The sequence below is a fragment of the Hippopotamus amphibius genome, chromosome 6, assembly GCF_030028045.1.
Source record: "Hippopotamus amphibius kiboko isolate mHipAmp2 chromosome 6, mHipAmp2.hap2, whole genome shotgun sequence".
NCBI classification, from domain to species: Eukaryota; Metazoa; Chordata; class Mammalia; order Artiodactyla; family Hippopotamidae; genus Hippopotamus; species Hippopotamus amphibius.
This window is the reverse complement of record NC_080191.1, coordinates 171,516,949-171,537,573: the sequence shown is the minus strand read 5'-3', so window position 1 is coordinate 171,537,573 and position 20,625 is coordinate 171,516,949. Positions and strand designations below refer to the sequence as shown.

The 20,625-nt window shown below is 35.9% G+C and overlaps 1 protein-coding gene across 15 annotated transcripts in view; it reads right to left on the bottom strand.

Moving 5' to 3' along the window:
* Positions 1-20,625, bottom strand: part of ZNF148 (zinc finger protein 148) — a 122,939-nt gene that overhangs the window by 71,969 nt on the left and 30,345 nt on the right. For 12 of the 15 annotated variants that reach the window (XM_057739968.1, XM_057739967.1, XM_057739971.1 and 9 more), the window contains 2 exons: positions 13,060-13,195; positions 3,720-4,068 (listed from right to left, as the gene is read on the bottom strand). In XM_057739968.1, the coding sequence (XP_057595951.1) occupies positions 3,720-4,052 (333 nt within the window). In that variant the 5' untranslated portion in view covers positions 4,053-4,068; positions 13,060-13,195. Of the gene's footprint in view, positions 1-3,719; positions 4,069-13,059; positions 13,196-15,401; positions 15,693-20,625 lie in introns of those variants that run through there. The other 3 variants (XM_057739979.1, XM_057739980.1, XM_057739978.1) reach the window with 2 other exon arrangements.

Sequence of the window (20,625 nt, the reverse complement as noted above, 5' to 3'; positions counted from 1 at the left end):
AAACACAACTTCACGAACGTAAAAGAATAGAAAATCATGTAATACATACTCTCAGACCACAAGAGAATTAAACTAGAAATCAATAACAGAAAAATAGTTGGAAAATCCCCAAATACTTGGATATGAAACATACTTCCAAATAACACATGAATCAAGAAAAAATCTCAGAAGATTAAAAGATAAAATGAACTAAATGAAAATAAAAATGCAACATCAAAATGCATGGGACACTGTGAAAGCAATACTGAGAGAAATTTTTATCACTGAATGCTATATAGAATGCTATTTCCATATATTAGAAAAGATCTAAATAAATCACCTAACCTTCCACCTTTGAAAACTGGATGGGTGGAGAGAAAATTAAATCCAAAATAACAGAAGAAATAAAAAAAAATAGAGCAGAAATCAAAGAAATTGAAAACTGGAAATCAACAGAAAAAAATCAAAAGCTAGTTCTCTATAAAATTAGTAAGGCTTTACTGGGGGGGAGGTAAAAATGGGGAATTGCTGTTCAGTGGGTATAGAGATTCAGCTTTGCAAGATGCAACAGTTCTAGAGATGTACTATACAACAATGTGAGTACAGTTAACTGTATGCTGACACTGTATGTAATACTGTATGCTTAAGAACTGTTAAGATACTTAAAAAAAAAAAAAAGGCAGCAAGCCAATAGCCAAAGGAAATAAGAAGATATAAATGACTGATATCAGAAATGAAAGTGGGGACACCAAGGAGCCCATGGACATTAAAAGGATAATAAAGGAATACTATGAACAACTCCATGCCCACAGACTGGATCACCTGGATGAGCTGCTCCAACTCCTCAGAAGACACAATCTGTCAAAACTCACGCAAAAAGAAACAGGCAATCTGAACAGGTCAATAGCTATTAAAGAAATTGAATCAGTAATTAATAACCTTCCAAAAAAGAAAGTACCAGGCCATACGGATTCACTGGTGAATTCCACCAAACATTTAAGGAAGAAATTATACCAATTCTCTACAATCTCTCCCAGAAGACCAAAGCAGAGGGAACACTCCTAACTCATTCTGTGAGGCCAGGATTACTCTAATATCAAAACCAAAGATACTGCAAGAAAAGAAAATTAGACCAATCTATCTCACGGACATAGACACAAAAATCCTCAACAGATATTAGTAAACTGAATCAAACAATGTATAAAAAGAATTGTATACCACAACAAAGTGGGATTCCTTCTGGGTATGCAAGGCTGATCCAACATTTAAAAATTAACTAATGAATTGGGAGATTGGGATTGCCATATATACACTACTAATAAGAAAAAAAAATCAAATTGTACACTTCAAAAAAAAATTAATTAATGTAGGGCTTCCCTGTGGCAGGCGCAGTGGTTAATAAGAATCTGCCTGCCAATGCACAGGTTTGACCCCTGGGCAGGGAAGATCCCACATGCCATGGAGCAACTAAGCCCGTATGCCACAGCTACTGAGCCTGTGTTCTAGCGCCCAAGAGCCACAACTACTGAGCCCGCGTGCTGCAACTACTGAAGCCCACACGTCTAGAGCCCGTGCTCCACAAGAGAAGCCACCACAATGAGAAACCCTCACACCGAGACAAAGAGTAGCCCCCGCTCGCCACAACTAGAGAAAGCCCTCGCGCAGCAATGAAGACGCAATGCAGCCAAAAATAAATAAATAAATAAATATTAATGTAATCCATCACCATCAACAGGCTGAAAAAGGAAAAGGCTACTGCAATGGACTAGGTAAAAGTTGGTGAGCACACATATTAGAACACAACTGTAAGCAGTTATCCAGTCATTCACACAGTGTGGCAACTGACCTGGGACGTAATGGAAAATAAGACAGAATTCATGCTCTCACAGAGCCTATAACCCACCAGAGAGACACTGCACACGTCCCTACTGCAGGGACTAAACCAGACTGGACGGACGCGGCAGGCTGATGATGGTGAAGCACTAGCTAGGTTAAAAAACTGGGAGGGGGCTTCCCTGCAGCGCAGGGGTTAAGAATCCGCCTGCCAATGCAGAGGACACGGGTTCGAGCCCTGGTCTGGGAAGATTCCACATGCTGCAGAGCAACGAAGCCTGTGTGCAGCAACTACTGAGCCCACGTGTCACAACTACTGCAGCCCGTGCACCTGGAGCCCGTGCTCTGCAACGAGAGAAGCCACCGCAGTGAGAAGCCTGTGCACCACGACAAAGGGTAGCCACTGCTCACCACAACAAGAGAAAGTCCACACACAACAACGAAGACCCAATGCAGCCAAAAATAAAAATAAATAAATTTATTAAAAAAAAAAAAAACAGGGAGGGGTTATGACTGAAGGGAATATTACAAGTAGGATATACGGAGGTCCTAAAGCAAAAAAAATAAAAACCACAGTAGGGTAGAAGTACTGAAAGGATCTAGGTTTCATATCACATAAACAGTAGAAGAGGATTACATCACAGGTGTAGTTTCGCTGGTCATCAGGTAAAAATAAAGATAGAAAAAGGCAAAAAACACTCGGCCTCCTTACCTTCTTGGGCCCCCCACACGCCCCGCCTGCATCTGCACCATGCTCATGAGGGCCCTGCCCCTCTGCCTGGTCTGCCCCAGCTGCGACTACCCCACACTACTCCCAGAATTCACCACTGACCTACAGTCAGTCAACCACGACCTACCAGACTTGACCAGTGCCCAAGATGCAGAAACAACCGTTGACTTGTATTTGGAGAACACACAGACTTTCGCATTAGCTACTGATGTGGAATCAAACATCCTCAGCTCTGAGGAAGAAGTCCCTGAGGCCAGAGTTGATTACGATTCACTTCCCACAGAAAACTTTTGGAACAAAGATTATGAAGATGCCACTGCTGGTGTGACAGAAGCATCAGATGAGCCCAGCATCTTCATGGGAAGCAACAAGTCCAGCTCACTGTTTTTGGTGTTTTTTTAGAAAATGAAGCAGTTCTCTCTTAGCTGTGACCATCTCTCTGCTAACCACAACTTTCTAAGATTCTGAGCCTCCGAACAAGCCTAGCATTACAGTACAGGAGCTTGAATAACTGCAAAGACTGTGAGACACAGGATGTACCCACCTGAGGATAAAGTGGCAGAAATTATACACAGACAGAAGGGGCTTCTCGTAATGTCTTAACCATGTCCCATTTAATGTGGGCCCAATAAGTGTTCATTTGAATTAAAAAAAAAAAAGTTGTCGGTGCCTGCAAGAGTGCCTTAGGTGATGACCTACGACATCTAGGGTAAGCAGGAAAGACTAAAGAGCTGACATATTTTTTAAAGATAAGGAAACAAAGATGGCGGAAACTGCTGAGAGTTACATTTGAAGGAAAAACCCTCAAGGTGCATGATCTTTTTTTAGCTATGCTCCAGGTTCAATCTTTCTATGCTTTGAGGAGAAATCCAGAAGTTAAAACAAAGTATCTTTTAAAATTAAGCATTTAAAATTTAATAAACAGTAATCCTGATAAATAAATAGTTATCCAGAAAAGATAAGTTTCTAAAACATATATAATACAAAAACTTAATTTTGCCTTTTCAGTTATGATTTTTACCAATATTTAGTATATGTACTTAAGAACACCCATTTGAACTACTTATATTCAGCCTTTAAACATTTTCTGAAATTTCTTCAGTGACTTGCATCACTTACTACAAAATTAATTATGTTTCTAACAGCAAGTGTAATGTCTTTTAAAGGAATTACTTACAGGGACATTAAGCGCATACTGCAGTCCTTGCGGAAGCCTTTCGTGCGTTTCCATCTGCTCTTCATCATTTTTCACTGTCTCCTCATGGACCATGAGTTCATCATGTGATATCATATCCTGCTGTCTCATTTCACTTTCCTGTAACACTTCGTCTGCAGCAAGGATCTCCTGATGGGGCATACTCCGATCTTGAAGCACCGACTCCTGCAGCTCCCCAGACACGGTAGACTGGCCAGACACTCCACCCATTACAACCATTGCCCTGGAAGACTGCATTTCGTCTATGCCGCCACATTTAAGAAATAATCCTTCCAGTTTGTCGTCAATGTTCATGCTTAAGTATAACTGCCTAGAAAGACCAAGTTTGGCAACAAAGCATAATAAATTAGTTTTATATGTCTACTTGAATTTTTTAAATTTCAAATTATGAAAGGTACCCACTTGAATAAAAAAAGTTTTATTTATATAATTCAATATTGTCTCCAATTTAAAAATCACCAAGATAAATTTCCAAAGGCTGGTAGAGGAAAATACAACTTTTTATTTGTGACATTAAGGCACAAAATCCTAATCTATTTCATTATGAAAAATCAAAAAGATCCACATCCTTTAATGTACTAAAATGCTTTGAAAAATAAAAAGAGATAACAATAAGAAATAAGCTGAGAGAACAGTATTAGGCAAATCACAATGAAAAATTACATAGTCCCTTACAGTAGTAATTAAAGAAATGAACATTAAAACCACATTTTATCCACCAAACTGATAATAACTCTTAAAAAATACATCCAAGGTTGAGGCGGCTGGGGGACACACACTCATCTACTGACAGTGGGAGTATATCAGTTCAACTATTTTCAAAGGCAACTTGGTACCATGTATCAAAAGCCATAAAAATGCATATGTTCTTTGAATTGGTGATTTTACTTTCAGGAACCTATCCTGATGAACTCAGAAATGCATATGAAGATATGCATGGAATATCACTATGGAAGTACTTCAACAGTGAAAAAATGGAATTACACTACGTATTTAACAAAACGAAACTGGTTAAATTATATTCATACATATGTTTTAAAACTAGACTATAGTAATGGCTGCCCCACTCTGTAAATTTACTAAAAATCACTGAATTGTAAACTTAGAAAGGGTGGATTTTATTGTACACAAATTTGTATCTCAATAATGTTTTTCTTAAAAATATGAATCAGAAAAATGACTACCCGTGGGTGAGGAGGCCGTTGATAGGAGGTAGGGAAAGGGGAATGTCTGGAAGCTGACAACGGTTTTCTTGAGTTGAATGCTGACTGCACAGACGTGCTCATTTTGTAAAATGTTATGATGTACATCTGTGACATGCATACATTTTTGCCAGTTATTATATGTCAATAAAAAGTTAAAGCCTGTTGGAATTTTTTTTTTAAAAAACCCATATAGTCAAAAAATATTCTTGAAAAATATTTGAAAATCTGAGGAATAGCCCAATATATGGAGGAAACTGTGTGTGTAAATATGTGTTTGTACATAGGTTTGTTAAAAATGCTAACAATATTAGTAGTACCACTGGGTGGTGAAATTACCAGGTTTTTTTCATATTTACATTTATCTAATTTGAAAACTTTCTATAATAAAATTTTATTTCTTTCAAATGCTTTCAAATTTGTTAAAATGGAGAAAAGTATTTTCATTACTAATATATTCTTAAATAGCTGCACATGAGTAAATAAATTTAAGCGGTCATAAGAACGAGACACTATTAAATAATTACATTATCTTATTTTTTCCATTATAGAAAAAACGGGCAATATTAAATCTTCCCTTCTAACTTTGCTTGCTGTAAATTCATACTCCATTGGGTTACTTGAGGAACTAGCATAACAATCATGAAATCCAAAGAAACTTCATCTCAACGAACGTCAAAGCATTAGTACAGTTTGTTTTTTATCAGACTGTGTAAAATAAACACACACATTCACCCAATGTGATGGGCCCACAGTTAGGAAATGCATTATCTATGTTTCAGTTTAGTCTCCTCTTTCCCAAATCAATCAGGTGGTAATGGTTACTACTTTGATCACAGCTTTCAGAAGTAAAATAAATAATCACTGAAATTCAAATACACTACTTAAATTTAAATACTCTTTCATTTACTCAGGTTACTAGGGAGAAAACTTTACTTAAATGTACAGCTCAAAAAAACAGCTCACATAAACAGCAAAGTAAACAAAATAAAAATATAATTCATATTTGCTAATCTTGTCTTCCTTGGTACCAGATAGTATCGTTACGTCCAGAATACACACTGGACAAAGGAACAAGAATCTAATTTCTCTTTTCAAAATGTTTAAGTAGTCTAAAGGACTAACATTTAAAACATATCACCAAATAACTATCCTCTTCAAATATTCTATCACATTACTTAGAGAATAAACTATCCTACAACTAAGTGAAATTTAAGTCTATTACGGTTAAAATTTGCTTATTTCTTTGGAAAACCTTACCAAATCAATTATAGGCTTCTAATCTGTTTACTATTTTCCTAAAGGATTTGGAAAGCCCCGAACTTAAAAAGGACTCACATATACACAAAGCCACCCTTCACTGCTGTGACATCTGCTATTGCCACATACAACAACAACAACCAAAAAAACCACCCTTGGGAGCTTTTAAAGAATATGGTAAAAGTAAAAGAAGTAGTTATTAAAAGAAGACATTAATAAAAGATATTAGACAAACTGACCTAGGACAGAACTTTTTTTAAAAAATTAGCTGAAGTTGAAACTGATTTACTAACCCAATGCCACATCTACATTTTTCCTAAAGCAGTGGTCCTCATCTCCAATGTTTTTTATCACACATCTTCATCAATTTTTTAAAATTTAGTATATCCTAATACATGCATACTACTTAAAACTGTACCTATAATACTGTGTTAATATGCAATATTCCTATTAAAACAAACATAAAAATATAATTTTTTTAAACTAACCTTATCCCTAGCATCAGGCTGAAACAATAAGTATTGAGGAAGTCAAAGTACTTTGGAGACAGAGAATATTGGGGGGAAAAGGCAGGTGTGCAAAAAAGCGCCAGCATGAGGGATTTGGAACAGGAAGATACCACACCTCAATACAGAGGTAGTAAATAAAACAGGAAGTGGAAATACTGTAAATGAAGGCAAACTTGACCTCTAAGAAAATCTTCTTGAAAACAGGTCACATATACAGAAAAAGGAATCGCTCTTCTTTTCTTACATATAGTTTCTTATTCCTATGACCCAAATTAAGCCACAGATTTCAAATTACTGGCTAGCCTACAAACTGTTTTTGAGACAATGTCCCTTAAATACCAGAAAATACTAAGATATCAACACAGATTTCAGTATCAATGAATCAATGCTCTGACAAGGTTTTAAAGTTAGCTGTGGAAATATCTGCCGAAATGAAAACTGTATGTACCACTGACCCAGCAACCTCACTGCCAGGAGTATGTACAATCCTATGTATGTGCTTAGTCATAAAAATTAACCAAAGATGTATGTACAAGGATAACTGGTGTGACCTTCTAATAGAAAAAGACTGGAAACAACCTAAGCACCCACTAATAGAACATCTGTTAAGTCAACCATACAGTGGAATACACAAAGCCATTAAAATGAATGAGGAAGCTATATGTGCTGGGTAAAAAGTTCTCCAAGACATAGTAAGTGGGGAAAAAAAAAATCAAGGAGAAGAAGATACACAGACAAGTAAGTGAGCCACACTTGTATGACATACCTGAACCAGTGTCTGGGCAGAGTCAACTGGACAGGAAATAAGGCCACAAACCAAAAAAAAGTTAATTTCACTAAGCCTATGGTAAAAGGGAAAAGGACAAAGCTACCCTAAGAGAAATGATAAACAAAAGAATGGTTTTTATTGTCCTTGAAGTTCTCTTCATCGCACTTAACTATTTTCAACTTTCCGCCTTGTAACTCCTACATGATCTCATCAAAGTTCTGTGCTTCACTACACATTCAAAAATCCAAACACAGCAAAAGGTTCCACACTCAAAAGTTAACACAGGCTACTTCTCTGATTTCAATATTTTCAGGAAGGATGAGCTGAGTGTACAGAAAGGAAACTGATGTAATCAATCTGCACTAAGATGTGAATATTTAAATTTTCTTCCCGCTAAACCTTCAAAAAGCCAACTGTTTTTTGACCCAAATGTCTATACAATTAATGGAAATTCAGGAGTTAGGAATATTACACAGGAGAGAGAGAGAGAGAGAGAGGAAGGAAGCAAGGAAGCAAGGAAGGTGGGGAGGAAGGGAGAGAGAGAAATAGAGAGAGGAGGGAAGGAAGCTAGCTTAAGTCAGGTCACTTACATGAAACGCTGCTCTGGAAAAAAAAAAGGAATAAACAACGAAACTGCATTCCCAGGAGCCTCTGTCAAATAGGGAAAAGGAAGGACTAGGTGGAGTAATAAGCAGCAAGGCACCCCGAGCTCCCTATAACGACCCATTATTTTGTAAGTGAAGGAAGCCTGGGCAGCTGACAAGGAATATAAAACCACAGAGCTGTTGATTTTCAAGACAGGAGGGACAACGATGCCCCAGAGCTGCTGCAGCTAAAGGAGAGCTGGCACTCCTTCCGCAGCCCCGGAACAGAGCCTGCTAAACGCTCGGAGTCAGTGAGCGAGAGGCAGCAAGCAAGGGGCCCCGCTCAGGCCATTTCTCTGAAATCCCCCATTAGCAGATTATTCAAGTCTGCCTTCTTTTCCCCTCTCCAAGTTTCATTCTTCCCTCGTCCCCACCCCTCTACCAGAGAAGCTAGAAGGTACAGTAACAGGGATCCTGGGGGCCACAATTCAATTTCCCCTCCCACACACACCCCCACCACCCTTCTGCACTGAAAAGTGTTCAGCTCAGCTGTGTAAAGTAATCCAATTGCAGCTGACTAAGCAATCCCTAATCATTTAGGCCTCATGGCAATGCGGTACTTAAAGAGAACGTAAACGATCAGCCATCACTTCCTCCTGTCTTCCAGAAGAGGCAGCTGATGCTTCCTGCTGGACCTTGTAATGTAATGCTTCTAATCAACCGTGTGCAAGCAATCAGAAACTAAGCTTTATAGATTTGTGTAAGCTGGAATAAAGTAAATAAGCTTTGAATCAGGGCTTTTAATAAGGAGTTAAACACATGGGCATTTGAGACAAGTATTTTCTCAGCTGAGGTGACTGTCTGGGCTTGTTTACAGAGGACAAAGTTAACAGCAGCATAATATACGAACAAGTTGGGCATTGCTACTCATTTTTAATCAACGACACAAGGCACTTAAAATGCTTACTGAGTTTTTTATGGGAATTCTATGCAATTAATGAGAAAAATGTCTTTCTAAATTTATTAATAGGTTTAAGTCCATATTATGAAATTCAGAGATTATCATAACCTGGAGAAGAAAGACAACTAACATGTGCTGAGGATCTACTAGATGTAACACTCAAGACACTAACAGTAAATCCCCATTTAACACACGAAGAAACTGGAGTTTATTTAACCAAAGTCACACAGCTGGGATGTAAACTGAGATTTGAAAACAGACTAGCCTGGTTTAATGCACTTTTTACCATACCGTACTACCTCCTGTCTTGAAAAGGCCCTGGACACTAAGAACTCATTGAACTCATTCTCTTCTCACCCATCCACTCTGAAGCCACCCTGTCACCACTGCTTGGCTTGGCAAAGCAATCCTTAGTTGGCCACTCCCATCTCATGGCTAACATGGGAGAATTTTGTGTGACACAGAATCCCTTTTCTCCCGCAGCAGGGACAGACACGTTCCACAATTCCTGTTTTCCACTTCTACCTATTATTCACACCTCAGTGAATTTCTCCTTCTCCTCATTCTTTTTTCATGGGTTCACATACACCCTCTTAATCCTTCCATTCTTTCTTCAAAACTTTACCAATTTAGGAAAATCTCCTTTTCCTTTACTTTCCCATTTTCACCTGGAAATCAAAAAAATAATCCTAAATACGGCTGATAAATGTAGGAGCTAAACTAAAGATATACCTGCATCAAAGAAAAGAGGGGCTGTAAGTTTTAAAGTGGAAACAGATTTGAACACTTGTGCCCTAATCCTCTAAAATTCTTGAAAACACATACTTCCCCCTTCAGAATGTATGTGAATATCGATCTGCCACTTTATCACCTTTAATTAAATCTGCATTCAAGTGTGAAAGAAATATTTCTCACTTAAAGATACTGCTTTTCTGTTTTATTTATTGAGTTTGGCTGTAATGTTTTCCATCATCATTTACTGAATAATGTAAAAGTTCAACTAAATAAGCCAAAACAGATTATAGTGGGCAAGCTTAGGGACCTAAACATCATTCTTTTCTATAAAAAGAGTAACTTCCAACTCAAAATATTCTCCCAAATCAATAATACCCTGCCTTGTACCAGAACCCATTCAACCTATAAAGAAACTTCACTCATAGGCAAAAGAGAAGTACCCAAAGGAACCTGAAACAGAAAAAAAGAAAAGCTAGATTTCACAAATTACTTCTGATTCAAAGTATTTTCAACAAACTCCTTGTTGTCTGAAGGATGCCAGTTACATTAATTCGGATATTAATATTTCTAACCTATGTAGGAGCCAGTGAGAAATTACCCCTTACAAATATCAGCATTAGAAATACTAATATCAGTCAGCCTCAAGATCAAATCAGTACTACAAAGAAACAAAGAAACCCATGATCAACACAGATTCAACAATTTGCCACCTGTCATCCCTAAAAAGTTTTCTATTTCCTCTCATCCTTCAAAAGTATAGTTCTGATCTAAGCAAAAACTGCTTCATCTCTAATTTAGAAACAAAATTTAGCTCTTATCTAGGGATATTCCACATTCAGAAAGTCCTTCAGATATACCTTTGTATAACTACCATTTTGCATCTATAAAGTGTATTTTGTAAATTGATTTTTAAATTGATACTATTCAAAACATCCTAGTAGGAGTATCATTTATAATAATGGCAACTAAACAAAATGGCCTTTCTTATTAGTGCTAGCAACAATAAAAGATGTTTAATAAGAGAATTTACAGACTAAGATAAATCACTTTATATGACAACTAAATAAAAACCTAAGATCATTTTTTAACCACAGAAAAATAATTTATAAATATTTAAGCCAAAGTTATCAGGCATCTCTACATACCCAATGTCCTGCTCAAATAAAGCAGAACCTAAGCATATTTCCCATTCCAAATACTTGTCACCAGCCTTCTAAAACAATGAAACAAGAAGTCAGTGATATTTAGAAATAGTGAAACATCAAATTTATGGCAACTGTTTGTTGAGAAACAGCTATACTTTATCTTAAAAAGGGGAGAGAGGCGGAAAAGGTAAAAAAGGTCCAAGCAACACAGAACCCTGCATCCTACTAGATCTAGTTGTTTCACCCACCTCATTTTATGCCAATACCAACAATTCAAATATTAACATTAAAAATACTTGCTCTATTAGGAAACTATAAATCTTCTACAGTTTTGCATAATAAAAGTATTAACAGTTCAAACCCTATTTGTGAAGTACAATAAAACTAAAAATGTGTTCGTCTCCTTCAATGCCAAAAACACCTAAAATGTCTTATAACCATTTACTAATAAAGTTAAATCAATAGGCTTAATATAAATACTCTATACAAGTATATAAATTCATCAAAACTAATTGTTATCTCGTCTCAAAAAAAGGTACCAAGGTTAACACATGTTGATGTTGACATAAAATATGATGGAAAACTGACAACTAATTTCCAACCCTTTAATAAATTCTCTAATAGAAACATACAATATTTGATACTTGTTTCAAAATACAATATTTAAAACAGGACAAGAACCATAAAATGTAATTACAATGAAATATTTTTCATCTACAAAAACTATAAAGTATATAATGTGTTTGGGAATAAGTTGTTCTGATGAGATCTAAACATTCAGAATAAAAGATTTTTTAGAGTTAGAAGGAACCAGTTACACATCATTTGGCTTTATGTGTAGCTAAAAAGATTCTCTCACCCAATGCCTTCATCCTTGCCTTCAGAGTCTAAAACATTAAATTATTTCAAACTAACGGCAGTGAAACAAAATGAGGAATTCTCTCAAGTCAGTTTTAACTTTTAAGACCTCATTCCATCTTATGATATCAAGACTAGCAGTATTCAATGAAAGAACCATGATTATTCACAAAACTAAAACTGTCTCAGAACTCAAGAACAATTTCTAAAGTATTGTCACAGGCCAAAAGTTAATGTCTTAGACAATAAAAATTACATTTTAATGTTAGTCCAACTAAATAAACAGAAAGTAAATTTGACAAACCCTACAGTGACACACAACTTGTTGCCCCCGGATTCTGTTCTCTGCTTCTTGCCCAATAATAAAATATTAAGTGAGACAAACAATGACTCATTTTCCAGCCTCCCATGCAGCTGGCTGTGGTCATGTGACAGTTACAGCCAATGGGATATGAGTAGAAATGATATACACAACTCTCCTAATAGGAAAAGAAAATGTTCCTCCCTTTTCCTTCTTTTTACTGGTAGACATGATGGTAACCCTCTTAGAAGCCACATGTTAAGAACAGCAAAGCAAGACAAAGAAGCCTAGGTCATGATGATTCTGGAGCTCCAAACAATCTTGAGATTGTTTACATGGACTTTTCAAATAAATATAAATGTATTTCTACCTTTCTAAGCACCTGTCACAGTAGACAAGTCTAAATTTTAACAAATACACTTAATGTAAATGATTATTAAATTGTCTACACAACTGCTTCTTTATATTAGCATAGGCAAACATACAATATGTACAAAATGTACAGTAACACATATTTTTTCACATTTAAAAAATTATATGCCAAACACTATTAAATTTGATTAATAGGTCTAATTTTCCCACATATGAAAATAGGTTCCCTGGAAATTCTGGAAAATTTAATGTGGGTATGTATATGTTGATGACAGGTGGGTGAAAAATGCAACATACCGTGCTGAGAAAAAGGGTTAAAGAAGGAAACACCTTCCCACTTAAATTTCACCTAAGATTATATAATAAGCTACACATATTTTCCTGGGCTAAAATTAAAACCCAAAGCTATACCATTACTCATCAATTTCTCTTAACACTGTTTTCTCAAGAAAAATATTAAATCCCAAGTTTCTTCCAGATATAAATACTACAACATAAAGAAACTATTATACAAACTCAACATGAAATTCCAGCAGCTAAAAAAAAGGTTTCATATTTGAAAATTTTACTTATTCATGATTATGAAAAATAAGTATTGAAGTTACCTGAGACTAATGTAAAAATGAAGACTTCAAGGAAGGGAATGCTGCAGAGTTGAAAAAGAAATCATGGTTGAGTTTCTACCTTTCACAGGCTTCAGAGACCCTCAATACCACCTCAACCACTTATGCCATCCAATTCCTACAAAAGAAAAAGAAAATAACAAACAGAACAAACAAAACACATTACTTATGGAGAGAAAAAATAATGTACAGATACAACATGGGCAAACTGGTATGCATAACGAAGCGATCACTCTTTGTAAACAGTAAGCTATGCCTGAATAACCACTGCAATGACTTGTTTTTAAATCTGAAACTGGGAAAATACAATAGTGGTAAGTAGTAACTGTGAAATAACCCTGGCCGTGTAAGAATAATTTGCCTAGATCTGGAGTGTACAACTTCAGAGACATGGGATATGGAAGGAAATTCAAAAGGTTGCAGACCCAAATGTTTACAAAAGAGAAAATAATAATTTAAAAAATCACTTAATGACACTATCGTACCTAACCTTTAAGTTAGATGTAGAGCGGAGTCTCAATAAAAGTCACATCCCTTGCTTTCAGGTTGATTTCAGAGTCCAGTTCCCCACTTCACCCCCAAGTGAGTCCCTTGGGGTTTCTGTCAGCAATGGAAATTTAAACTGGACAGGCCATGAATATAAATCATGTGATAATTCCTTTAGACCTGGTGGAGAACCAGATCTTGGCTAAAACTGCATTAGCTAGCAGCAGACCTTTCTGGCTTCTTGGCCTCAGGCTCCTTGGCCTGGAGACCTCTATGAAACTTGAGTAATAGCTTATCTTCCTCTAAGGGAGCTCAGGCAGCCTAGCGCCATGAATTTCAGTGCAGATCAGCAAAGGGCTGGGAAGTGGTTTTTGCTTTCCATGGAGCCCTAGGCCCAAGACACCACTAAAAAGAATCCTTCCAAGTTTGGGGAAACCTAACCCGGGGAAGGCACCCAGAATTCAGCTCCAAAGACTCAATTCAGTTCTCTGAACTTCCTTTTCCTCACAGGAGTTAAATACATACATACATACATACATACATACTATTTATATCTGCTTTGTAAAAGCTATGAAATGAAGAGAGAAGCAAACACAATGCTAGACCCTACAAATAGCAAATAGAACTAGTCCTGTACAGAATGCACATGTATTCACAACAGAAAGGATACAGTTGTACAATCACATTAAATACCTACAGAAACATGATCTGCAAGGTCATCTTTGACTAGAAGAGCTGACAAAAGATGGGAATAATCATACAGAGACTGTGTTCCATACCCCAAAAATAAAAGCGAAGAACAGAAACTATGCAAAGGAAGAAAACTTCCTGTCACTGCATATTTCTGAGCTCAGCAACAGACTAAAAGAGTTTACAGGGTTTCCTACCCAAGAGGTTTTTAAAAATATTACATCCCTACCTATTAAGAACAGTTTGTATTTATTCCTCCAAAGGAAGCTTAGAGTCCAGATGATATGACACATTCTATGATTTTATATTAGTTTTCACAGTGATGCAAAAGCAAGAAAGATAGTCTTTCTCACCTAAAGCCTACCAGTAATAAGTCCATCTTTGTACTTCAGAAAGTATAACACTAATTCACTTTTTAAAACATTTCAATACTCTATCCATATTTTTTAAAAGTTTAAATTCTGATGGAGCTGTTTACCCTTCACTACCCTTTCATTTCATAATTTTCCTGGATATTCATGCATGTCTATTTTGCAAAAAAACTTCGTTCAAAATAAAAAAATTTTTTCAGTAGGATGGTATCATATATAAATAATAGCAAAATGACAACAGCAACAATAACCTCGGCGGGCAGGGAGGGTGGAGTCACAATCTGAAATTACTCCAGTATGTTATCTAAAATCGCCCAGTTTTCAACAATAAATTATAAGATGCACCAAAAAACGGAGGGAGGGAGAGAGGAAGAAGAGAGGGAAGAAGGGAAGGAAGAAAAGTGTGACCCATGCTAATGAAAAATAGAAATCACTACAAACAGTTTCTGAGTATTCCCAGATGTTGGTTTAAGCAAACAGATTTCAAAACTATTATAGACATGTTAAAAAAGAACTCATCTTTAACTTTTTTTAATTATGAAAACAATCAACAAATAAGAAATTCTCAATAAGGGTACAGAATTTATGTAAAAGAACCACATGGAAATTCTTAAGTTGAAAAGTACAATAACTTAAACAAAAAATTTACTACAGGACTCAAGATGGCAGAAGAAAATAAATGACCTTGAAGATGCATCAGTAGAAACTATCCAAGCTGAAGAACAGTGAGGAGAAGAGGGTGAAGAAAACTGAACGGGGCCTCAAAGACCAACTTACCAACATCTCTGAAGTTCAGGAGGTGAGGAGAGCAAGGTCAGGGAAAAAATTTTTGTTAATAAAACACCACCCAGAAACTTCCCAAATTTGATTTTTTAGAAGAAATCAAATCTATGATTCTTAGAAGTTCAATGAATCTCATGGAGAATAATTACAAAGAGACACCTAGACACATCACAGTCAAGCTGCTAAAAACAAACACAAGGAGAAAAATCATGCAGGCATAAAGAGAAAAATTACTCAGCAGGCACAGGAAACCATCAACACAATCGTCAGCCGACTTTCAATCACAAACAACAGAGGCCAGAAGACGGTGGGATCACATTCTCAAAGTGCTGAAAGAAAAAAGCTGTCAACCAAGAAGGTAGCAAAACTACCCTTCAAAAATGAAGGTATAATAAACATATCTCTGATGAACAAAGACTGAGAGAATTTTTTGCAGACCTGCCATACAAGAAATACTAAAGGAAGTCCATCAAGTTGAAAGGAAATGACACCAGACTTAAATACACAGGAAGAAAAGAACAACACGAGAAATGGTAAATATGTGGGTTAAACTAAAAGACTCTATAAATACATTTTTCTCATTTCTTCTCTTAAAATCTTTAAAAAAACATATAAGAATGTATAAAGCAATGGTTACAACACTATATTGCTGAATTTATAGCATATATGGATGTAACATATATATAACAACAGTAGCACAATAGAGGAAGGAGAAAATGGAGCTATACTGGAGTAAAGTTTCTATATTTTACTGATACTGACAGTGTTACTATTAAGTAGACTGTTAAAATGTATAATGTAAACACCATAGTGATCACAAAGAAAATATCTTAAATTATATTTAGAAAAGATATCAATAGAGTAATCAATATGGTACACTAAAAAATATTTAACACAAAAGAAGGCAGTAAAAGAAGCACAGAGAAACAACAATCGTAAGAGACAAATATAAAACAAATGGCAACATGGCAAATGTAAATCCAACCATGTCCGTAATTAAACATGAATGTCTATAAACAGCCCAGTGGAAAGGCAGAGACGGTCAGACTGGACTAAAAAAGCAGATTCAACTATGTGCTGTCAGCAAGAGACACACTTTAAATTCAAGACTGAAAGTAAAAAGGTGGGGAACAAGGGCACACATACCATGGAAGGAGTAACCATGAGAGAGATGGAATGGTTATACTATACTAGACAAACTAGACTTTAAGATAAATATTGCTGGGGATGAAGAAATGTATTTCATGACGATAGTGAACAAATCAGGAAAATATGATAACAGTTATAAACCCTGAAATAAATAATGACACAATAACTACCATTATTGAAAAAAAACCAGAAAATTTAATAATTGTCATTGGGGATTTCAATACCCCACTCTAAATATTTGACAGAATAACTATACAGCAAATTAACAAAGATACAGAAAAGCTGAATCACACTCTCAACCAGCTAGACCCAGCTGGCGTATATAGAAAACTCCAGCAAACAAGAGAACACACACTGTTTTCAAGCACACACTCTCCAGGACAGACCAAATGCCAGGCCATTACAAGCCTCACAAATGTAAAGACTGATGTCACACAAAGTATGTTCTCCACCCACAGCAGAATTAGAGTAGATGCCAACTACATCAGAAAATGAAAAAGTCTCAATAACATATGGGTCAAAGAAGTTAAAAGAGATGCTAGAGAATATTTTTAGCTGAATGAAAACAAAAACAAACATATCAAAATGAATGGGATGCAGCTAAAGCAGTACTTAGAAGGAATTACATAACTTTAAGTATATTGGAAAAAAAGTGAAGTCTCAAATCAATGACATGAGCCTCCACTTTAATAAATCAGAAAAAGAGCGAACTAAACCCTAAACAAGCTGAAAAAAAGAAATATGAAAAATTTAGAGCAGAAATAAGTAAAATACAAAACAGAAAAACAGAATAACTTGTTTTTTTTTTAAAAAAGATCCAAAAAATTTACAAACTCAGGTTACACTGAGCAACAACAAAGAGAAAAAACACAAACTACCAAAATTAGAAATGAAAGAGAAGATATTACCACTGATCTCACAAAAATCAAAAAGAATTGTAAGAGAAGGAATATTATAAACAAATATATGCCAACAAATTAAACTTTTATGTAATTCCTAAAAAAAGACACATATTGCTGACACATAAACTAATTAGAGGAAACAGAAAAATCTGAATATAACAAGCTGAAGTAGTATTTAAAAATCTTTTCACAAAGAAATGGCTTCACTGAGAATTCCACCAAATATTTAAGGAAGAAATACCAATCCTTCACAAACGCCTTCACAAAACAGAGGAAGAGGGTACATTTTGCAACACAATCCATAAAGCCAGAGTTTCTCTGATATAAAGACATCACATGAAAACTACACTCCAACATCTCTCACCAACATACACACAATATTCTTACAAAATATTATTAAACTGAATTTAGCAACAGATAAAAAAAAAAAGGCCTACATATATACACCAAGACCACGTAATATTTACCCCATGAAGGCAAAGGTGGTTTAACATCTGAAAATCAATTAATGTAATACACCATATTAAGAGCATAAAGGGCAAAAACCATGTGGTTATCCCAATAAACAAAGAGGCATCTGACAAAATTCAATACTTACTCATGATATAAAAAATCTCAACAAACTAAGACTAAGAAGAGAACTTCCTCAAACTGATAAAAGGTATCTACAAACAAGCAAACACTAACATCATGCTTAATGGTTAAACACTGAATGCCTTCCTCCTAAAAGGATGTCCATTTTCACACTGCTATTCAACATTGTACTGAAGGTTCTAGCTAGTAAAACAGAGCAGACAAAATCAATCAACCAACCAAGCTAGCAGTCAGTCAATCAAGTAATGGCATCCAGATTAGAAAAGAACAAATAAAACTGTCTTTATTCTCCAGTGATGCGATCTTGTGTGTAGAAATTTCTCAATGAATCCACAAAAAAGCTATGAGAACTAATAAGTCCCACAAGGCCACAAGATATAAGATCAATAAAGAAAAATCAATTATATTTCTATAGTGAAATGACAGCTTTTTGTCATATCTTCCTATTAAAAATATGAATGGATTCAAATTTTCTTTCTTATCCCTCATAGAGTTTTAAATTATTTTTCAAGTACATTTCTCCCAGGCATTTTATCTTTTTAGTTGTTACTGTAAATGTATACCTTTTTCCTTTATTAGCCCTAATTCTATTATTTGTATTAAAAAATCATTAATGTATAATTGATTTTATAAGCAGTTCCTTTACTGAATGCTCAGTCAAAAATCAAGCAGGCAAATGAACTGAATATAAGTGATTTCAGGAACAGCCCCTCCCCCCGCAAAAAAAAACACGGAAATTCAGTACATGATAACTGTGGCATTTCAAATATGTAGAAAAGAAATGCATCATTCAATAACTGGAATGAGGACAAACAGCCATGTGGGAAAAAGTAAAGCTGATCTCTACATTCATTGCTTATACCAAATATATTCAATATAAATCAAGATTTTAAACAATTTAAAGCTTAAAATGTAATAGAAAACCTGTATAACTTTTTAAGTTCACTGAATCTAAAACTACCAATCTACAACTACCACCTGTAAGAAACACAACTATTTTTTGTCACTAAGGAAAAGACAATGCCAAACCATGACAACGCAACAATTCATGTCATTCAGAGATGTTATAATGTTGCGAAAAATGAGTCTTACAATCAGTGGTGAAGACCTTTTAAACCTTACACAGGAAACCCCATTCTCCACCCCAGCTATGAAGAAAAAGATCACTAAACTCAATCACACGAAATTAAAACTTCTACAAGGCAAAAATAAATTCAAAAGATAAGCAAAAACTGAGTAAAAACAATCTGCCTAACATATGACCAAACAGATCACTGAAAACATATATATGGCCAATAACAACAAGAAAAAAAATGCTCAAACTCAATGAAATTTTGAAAAGCAATACTAAACAACAAAAAACTGACAAGTATTAAAAAGTTTGATACTAGCTAGTGTTAAGAGATAAAGAGATTCCCATTTTCCCAGACTACTGATGTTTGGGCAATCTTTTAGCTAGGCAATTCAACCACCAAATTATTAAATGTACACACTTTTTGATCCAATAATTTTTCCCTTAGGAATTTTTTAATTTATTTATGTATTTATTTATTTATGTATTTATTTTATTGGCTGTGTTGGATCTTTTTTTTTGCTGTGCGTGGGCTTTCTTTAGTTGCAGTGAGTGGGGGCTCCTCTTCGTTGTGGTGCCCGTGGCTTCTCTTGCTGTGGAGCACAGGCTCTAGGCACATGGGCTTCAGCAGTTGCAGCACATGGGCTCGATAGTTGTGGCTCACAGGCTCCAAAGCGCAGGCTCAATAGTTGCGGCACACAGGCTTAGTTGCTCCGCAGCATGTGGGATCCTCCTGGAGTAGGGATCGAACCCGTGTCCCCGGCATTGGCAGGCGGATTCTTAACCACTGCGCCCCCTAGGAAGCCCATTCCCTTAGGGATTTATACTGCAAACATATTTTTAAGTATGTGCAAAGACGTATCCAAGAACATCCACTACATTCCCATATTACTGCAAAAAAACTAAACCTAAATATCCATGAATAGGAGGGTAGTTAAAATAATTATGGTACATCCAAATCTAGGAATACTACACAGAATGAAATAAGAAGGAATGATACGCAAAGATACAGAAGCTGGGACTTTCCTGTGGCCCAGCGGTTAAGAATCCGCCTGCCAGTGCAGGGGACATGGGTTCAAGCCCTGGTCCGGGAAGATTCCACGTGCCGCAGAGCAACTAAGCCTTTGCACCACAACTACTGAGCCTGAGTGCCACAACTACTGAAGCCCACGCACCTAGAGCCTGTGCTCCACAAGAAAAGCCACCCCAATGAGAAGTTCATGCACCGCAACGAAGAGTAGCCACCTGCTCGCCACAACTAGAGAAAGCCCATGCACAGCAATGAAGACCCAACACAGCCAATAAATAAATAAATAAATAAAAACATACAGAAGCTAACAACACAAAAGACGTTGCTAAACAATATGTATGGTGTGATCTCTTTATAAAGATTATGTAAATATAAGTATACATAGAAATTTCTGCATATGTCTATAATGATACACACACAAATGTTAACAGTAAATGGGAATGAGGAAAGCCTTTTTAAAATTTTTTACAT